This window comes from Saccostrea echinata, unplaced genomic scaffold (genome assembly GCF_033153115.1).
Source record: "Saccostrea echinata isolate AGI-Se365-2 ecotype Australia unplaced genomic scaffold, CSIRO_AGI_Sech_v1 ptg000016l, whole genome shotgun sequence".
NCBI classification, from domain to species: domain Eukaryota; kingdom Metazoa; phylum Mollusca; class Bivalvia; order Ostreida; family Ostreidae; genus Saccostrea; species Saccostrea echinata.
In genome coordinates, this window is record NW_026889765.1 from 4637523 (window position 1) to 4645271 (window position 7749).

Genomic DNA, 7749 nt, shown 5'->3' on the forward strand with positions numbered 1-7749 from the left:
GCTTTCTTCAGTCCGTTGTAAATCTTTTATTCTTCTTTCAAGATCTTTTTCTTCGTTGGGATGTTCAACTTCTGTTTTACTCTCATCTGACACGACCTTTATTTCACTCTCATTTGACACATCGTCAGAGGTTCCTTCATTTGGCGTTGGCGTTTCTCCTTTTTCACCTTCCACCGTCTTTGTGGTTGCCTTTGATGTCTTTCTGTAGAAATTTGAAAGTAAAGTGATTAAATTATCTCTTATCTTGATAACGAACAAGTAATATCTGGAATTCCCTGTGCATTTAGTTGTTGTCATTCTTAAGTAGGTTTTAAGTTCATGATTTTGAATGTTAGTTATGAAAAAAATATTAACTTTTCACAAGAGGCCCAACGCCATATCGCTCATCTAAGTCATCTTAACCCTCTTGATTTTTAAAATAAAGATTTAAAAGGATCTTTACCCTCTCAGCTCAGACAATGACTTAGTGGGTCGTAATCTAACCTTAGAAATTCATATAAGGAAAATTAAATTTTCAAAGAAATATGTCATAGGTTTTTTTAACACGAGCCCCACTGGCCATTTGCTCACCTGAGCACATTGGCTAGGAAAAGGCAGAAATCAGTTAAAAAAAAAGAAAGGTTAAATATAAAGGTGATTACAAATACCCCTCCCCGCGGAAAAAAGGGAGTGGGCAAATTTATTCACATTTGAATCTACACTAACTGAGAATGTTTTCATATTGCATTGACTGATCATGGCTTTAGAAGACTTTTTTAATACATATTTGATCTTCCATTATGGCCCAGCCCTATCCCCATGGGGATATGATTTGATCAAATTCAAATATACCTTTTCTGAGGATACTTCTGAAATATTATGATTAATAAAGGATATGCTATTCTAAGATTTAAAGATTTGTCCTATGCATTCTAGTGTAAAACTCTGATCACCAATGATTGCCCCTCCCTACCCCTCAAGGTCATGATTTGAAAAATCTTGAATTTAAAATACCTGAGAATGCTTCAATAAACAAAATCATATATATATATATATATATATATATATATATATATATATATATATATATATATATATATATATATATATATATATATATATATCGGCTATTGTGGCCCCACCCTAGCCCTCAGGGGTCATGATTTGAACAAATTTGAATTTACATAACCTTAGGATGATTCCATATCAATATCACTATTCATGGCTTTGCTGTTCTGGAAAAGGGGATGTGTGACCCTACCTTGATCTATGTACCCCCTTGGTCATGAATTGAACACACAAGTCCTTGTTAATAAATAAAGACTTTCACGTTTATTCAATTTTGTAAACAGTTTTGTTTAATTTTAGATAAAAAAGAAATACAAAACTGTTACAAAACGGCATTACAACTGTGTTCAGGTTACTTTTAAGTTATCCAGTTTGTACTATTACTGAATAATTTTTTTAATCAGATTGTTTCCTAAATGTGTATTAAAACATACATCAAAACTTATAATGTATTTACTTATCAACACATACATGCACATCCATTAAGTCTTCATACAAAAGATTATGCTTACTTTTTGGAGGTGCAGCTCCTGTTGAATTCCTCCCAATCAATTTTCCCCTCCACCAACTGGACAAGCAAGGAATTTCTATCTTTCTCTGCTGCCCCACTCATTTTGGTGAAGTGGGTCTTCTTGATCTCCCCTTTCGGTTTTTTTTTAAGTTCATTGGACTTCCACGAAGACACAAAATCTTCAATGAGTTTCCAACCCTCCTTAGAAGACATACATAATGCTAACATACAATGGTATACATTATGCAGTTTTGTTTTTTTTATCCCTAGTATCGATGCACATGTCTCCTTCCACATTTTTATTTTGGACGCCTTGGGTGTGGGCAGTTCTTCTTCTGTCAATTTCTTCAGAAGTTCTCTTCTGAAGAGAAATAGCATTTCTGATGCTGAGGTAGGTTTCCCCAATTCGTGACAAACATTGTGGTCGAAGCCAAGTTTAAGGGCCTCAGTGTCAGTCAGGTTTTTATACAGATTTATGTATATTCTCGGTGTCTTCAATAACCCTTCATCAAATAGCTCCTGAAGAGCTATTCTTGAATGATTGCCACCAATAGTTTCGATTTCAGGTGAACCACTCTTGTACAATTCCTTCAGGTCAATATTTTCTTTGAAAACAATCCCAAAGAAAATAATATTGTGTTCTGGTCTCATTTTGAACGACTCTTTCAAAGCATCAACATGCTTTCTATCTACGTTCCTTAAGCATCTCGATGGATGTGGAGCCACAAGGTTCTTAACATGAACCTCAACGCAACGACCTGTAAAAGAAGTACAAAGCTGATAAATGCTCAGAAATAAATAAACAGAAACTTATTTCTATTAAATATGAAAAACTTCTACCTCTATATTCTGCACAGGATAAAGTCAGATCAAATATATAAAAATTTAACCAAAAAGGAAATTAATGTTTCATGAAGTCAATTTAATGTTGAGAATTTGATTATGCTCTACTAATTCATTTATCTAGGTCAAAGAAAGATGTTCCAGCAGTATTCTTTAAAGTTGATATTAATGAAAAGACTGATCACATATACTAATGAGCATGCGATATATAAACTATAAATAATTGTTAAGCTGTCAAATATATCCACTTCTTTGGCGTCGCACTTTGAAAAAAAAAAAATTACTCACTTTGATTTTTTTTCAAAGTGCGTTAAATTGGGATGGAATCAACGCACTAAGAAAAAAATTGCAAAGTGCGTTAAATTTTGGGGGAAAAACTTTGTCCAAATAGATTTTTTTTTTCAAATTGTGTTTAGAGTGTTCATCAACATTTTTTTAACCATGGATACACTTATCGCACTTTGAAAAAAACTTTTATAAAACAAAAATTCTGGACTTAGATTTTAGTTTTAGCCAACATCATATTGTTAGATTTTTTCAAAATTCGAGACTTTTTATTTATTTATTTAAAGTCTGGGTTTGTAAATTCACAAATAAGATTACATAATGTGAAAAAAAATTTCAATATTTTGAATAGGGATAAGAATACATCTGTTTAAATCTGAAAGTTCTCAATTTACCCCACACCTCCAAAAGTAAAGAAAAGTTAAGGGTTTATCTCCCACCTTTTGACCTCAATTGAACTCTTAAAAAACTTCGATCACTTCATTTTTTTTTTTAATTATTATTTTCATAAATCTGACTAGATCTCAGTGTTCCATTTAGAAACAAAAACTGCAATAAAGTGAAAAAACAAAAGGGAAAAGGGAAAAACATTTTAACCTTTGTAAAATATATACACATTTTTTTACACTCACCAATAAGTTTTCTCTCTAGTTCTAATTCAGTGTCACTTGAGCTCGTTGTAAGATGACTGGAAAAATCTGAAACAAAATTAAAAACCTTTTAAGTTTCATTAAAAAAAAAATACTTTGTTGATTGATAAGAAATCAGTTGCACAATAATTATAGAAAAAAACTAAGCTTAACTGTTGTTCGTTATTTCTTCTGACATATAATTCATTCATATTATCATTATTCATTATAATTATTTTTCATTATTCAATAACTGATTCAATTAAAGAAATCGGCAAGCGACGCAGAAAAAATATTACTGAACACAAAACTGGTTGGCCGACGAAAAAGATGTAAAATCGGGCAGGACTTCGTCCGTTTGTCGTTTTTGGAAATGTGACTGGGGGATTAAAATTAAAATATTTGGTTGTGCACTCCCTCCGCAAGTGAAATTTCATCCGCATGTAATTGGATGTAAAAAAAAAATATATACCGTGCTTTTGAAAAAAAAGCTACATAAAAAGCTATAAAACATCAAATGTGAGAAGTTTGGATAATTATGAAATGTTAAAAAAAAACAAAAAATAAACAAATGCGCTAACATCTTTGCATTTTATTAAAATAAAATTGAATTTCACTATCTATCTTTCACTTACATATTTTTGTAAAAATGAATTAATCAAACGTCTGTAAGTTATGAATATGTATAGACTTAAATTCTAAAGGTTGGGAGAATTATGGAATGCATTGAATTTATTCCATCCATTGGTTTATTTAATAAGGATTTTCGACACATGTTGACTTGACCAGCTCCATTTCTGTTGTTTTGGTATACCTTATGTAATGTATAAATAATGACATAAGGTTTAATGCTCTGGCTTGTTTTGGGATATTATTTAGGATATTATCATCAATACCCATGGTCTCTAATTGATAGTTAAGAAAGTTTCCAAGATCGAGATATCAGATTTTTTTTTAATTTTCTATAGAACGATTTGACCAACAAGCCTTACTGTCTGACACCAAATCATTTTTATTACAATATCCATTCCAAGTGACAATTCTCAAATCCATCATTCATGTATGTTGAGAAAAACCGCAGGAAGGAAGCTTGTCATATAAACACTTGTCGAAGATCCATATCACTTATACTAAGTAATAGATCAGATGTTTATTTTCAACGCATACTAAACCTCTCTGTCTTAATTCAGAATGAAAACTACATGCGTCTTGCATTAACTATTAATGTTTAGATTTTTGTTTTTTATAACTTTATAATTTTAAAAAGCAGCGAATATATCCTAAAATGTACTTAAAATAAATTCTTGTCCCAGCTACAGTTTAAATTGTTGACACTGGATTTATTTAGCAAAGAGATTAATTTATGGACTTAGATTTGTGTTTATTAAACTACATGTAGATTGAACTCTTCTTGTTTCCTCACATATTAAGTTAGTTTTAAAAGGAAAACTCTATGACATACATGTATTATGTAAATCGTTTAAAAAAGCTCTATAGAAAACTTTGTTTGTTATAAAATTCTGAAGAGGATACATGTTAACCTTAAAAATATTAAGGGCACTTAGTATACTTTACAGCCTTCAATGTTTCGTATTTACAAATATTCATAATATTTCAATATTTTATGACATCAAATAAATTTACCTATGAACAAAAATATATTAAAAATCTGGCAAAAATGGTCATAAGTATCTCAAACAAAATAAATAACATTCACGTATATTACTTGAAATTTATCGAAAACTACATGTATAAAGTGAGCATTGAAAAAATTAAAATGTGTTTGAGCTAATATATGTAATTAGAGAAATTTTGAATAGGTTATGCTCTTTTGATATCATATTATATATATTGAAATCTTTTTTAACTTGGTCTTTTTATCAAAAAATGATTATATAATTTAGTTATTTTATGGGGCTATGCATACAAATCTTAATTGTGTGCATAGCCAAGTGACGCTGAACTGCTTTTGTGTTCGGGATCGATCTCCGGGTTAATCCCACTTAATTTCCTGATTTTTTTTTCTTTTCATAAATGATAGTTCAATACTTAATTTAATTTTTAATTTTTTTTATTTAACTAATAAATTTTTAATCATCGGATTTTTTACAAAATATACACATGAGAAGAAACATATAGATAGATCTATCGAAATTGTTCCAACGTATCCGCTTACCACATTAACATTGAATTTAATGTTACCCTGGACTTAAAAATCATGGATTTTCCTACTTTTTTGGAAAGAAGAGAAACATAGAGAGAAACAACCAAAAAACCTTTCAAGAAAAAATCTTGATACATTATTCTTTCAAATGTCAAACAAATTACAAATATCAAAATTATTGTAAAAAAATAATAATAATAAAAAAAAAATAAAAAAAAAAAAAAATAAATTAAAAAAAATTATTGATTATAGTGATAATATCACTATAATCAATAAAATATTTTTTTTCTCGAGTTAGAAATCAACATGGAAATATCGTATCTTAATTAAGGCAATAAAAATTTAGTGTTGAAATTCATTTGCTTGTAAATGATCACAGATGATTTATAATGGCACAAAACATTATTTAAAAAATTATTTAATAACACACTGCTCATAGTTGTCAATCTGTGATGTTACGGACATAATTAGGTCAAGGGTGAAACTAATACCAGCAATGCACAATAAAATGTTAATCAACCTTTTTCTCCATTCTTTTTTTTCTCTCTCTCTCTTAATGATACAATTATAAAAATATGCATTCATTGTTTTAATTGTTTTTGACACTTTATGTTACTCCGTATATAAACATTTCCGGGGGTGAGGTGGGGGATGGGTGTTTTAAAACGTATTTCACTGTTATGTTTCAATATTTTTTTTATTATGATTTAAATAATTTTTTTTTTTTTGATACCTTGCAAAATTTGTTTTTCCTGTAGCTCTAGATTAATTATAATTTAATTCTGTATTCCAAAATTTAATTTAAACTCATAAAATTACTTCGGGTTGCAGGAGAGGGGTGTTTTAAAGTCACAAGGTAGGGGTATCGGTATGTTGTCATTATCGTAAGACAGAAGGCGGACTAGTCAAATGCTTTACGGACTAGTGAAAATTGACTAGTGCTTACAAAAGTTTATTTCGAACCCTGGATATGACAAGAAATATATCGTATGAAGTATGGAGAATTTCTCGTGTATTTACATACGTATCCCGAATCAGAGAATTGGTTTACTAGATTTTTTTCTATGTAATAGATATGTTAGTATATCCGCATACTTATTTCATTAATTTGGTTTCCTTAAATTAAATACATAATTAATGCCAAAGGTAAATTTAATAAGTACTTTTCTTTTAAACAAGGAAGTAAGAGGAAAAACTTGGAAAGGGCGAGATATGTATTTTTTGTACTGTTTAATGGACTTCTGAGCTCGAATAGTGTTCGTTATCTCCACATATTTCATGCTTCAAAATTTACCTTCACTAGATGACTCTGCTTGATTTACATTTTGATCACAAGTTGTGTCTTCGCTCTCTTCTGTCCTTTGATTCTGTTGTCTTTCGGGAAACTCTTGATAAAAAAAAGTTGTAAAAACCAATTACATTCAAATCTCATTTTTTATTTCCCTGCCCCTTCTCCGCATTTTTTTTATTTAATCGGGAGACTATAAATCAAGATCGTAAAAAACTTTGTTATTTAGTTATTTTTAACCGAGAATAAAAAAAATCAAAGGCTTACCTGCAACAAATTTCTTCCAAGCTTCCAAAAATTTGGTTCTGGATTTTGATGTCCCTCTGAACTTTGGGTTGTTTTGATTTAAACTGTCTAATTTACACCTCCGATGACCCGTAGATAACACAACCTGCAATTCAATAACCAACAATTTCTTAAGTACACTTTCAACATCCTTACCAAGTTTTATCTTTGATGAGAATCGTTACTTATTGATTAGACAGAAGACATTCTGAAATTTCACCCCTGAATTTCAAATTCATTCCAGCACACGTACCCCATAAATTTATTTCATAATTATGGTGATAATGCTTATCATCTAAACAAAAAGTATTAAAAATGAAGAAATTATAAGTCTTACCATAACGACACCGACTTCGTTTGTTGTCTTTATCTCCTTTATTTTCCCTTCATTTTTCCAGTTTTCGCCATCCTTTAAAACAAGGCACAAGTCCCTTTCCTCTATATCATACACGATATCCCAAAAATCTGTCATCATTCAGATAGTAGTTTAAGATTTGAAATTTCGTTGTTACATGTATCAGTCTCTGTTTCCTATTTGAGTGTGTCGGTGATAAGAAGAACTAAATACTTATGTACCTACTGTAGACTGTATCATGCGCGGCCCTGTTGTTACACGCCACACCCCATATCCCATTGGTTTAAGATATCAAGTTACATAATATAAGCTCAGGAGGAATTATTCACATTAAAAAAAAAT

At 30.2% G+C, this 7749-nt stretch overlaps 1 protein-coding gene across 1 annotated transcript; it reads right to left on the bottom strand.

The window, feature by feature from the left end:
- Nucleotides 1-1555: 1555 nt before the first annotated feature.
- On the bottom strand, nt 1556-7524 carry LOC133188666 (uncharacterized). Its single transcript, XM_061324169.1, has 5 exons — nt 7390-7524; nt 7035-7158; nt 6774-6866; nt 3319-3384; nt 1556-2316 (listed from the first exon to the last, which is right to left on the bottom strand). The coding sequence occupies exons 1-5, from the start codon at nt 7522-7524 to the stop codon at nt 1556-1558; spliced, it is 1179 nt and encodes a 392-aa protein (XP_061180153.1).
- Between the last annotated feature and the right edge of the window lie 225 nt (nt 7525-7749).

Coding starts and splice junctions, on each gene's coding strand:
- LOC133188666 (XM_061324169.1), bottom strand. CDS start 7,524: ATGACAGATTTTTGGGATATCGTGTATGATATAGAGGAAAGGGACTTG. Junction 7,159..7,389: donor ACGAAGTCGGTGTCGTTATG/GTAAGACTTATA, acceptor ATTGAATTGCAG/GTTGTGTTATCTACGGGTCA. Junction 2,317..3,318: donor ACTAGAGAGAAAACTTATTG/GTGAGTGTAAAA, acceptor CTTCTTTTACAG/GTCGTTGCGTTGAGGTTCAT.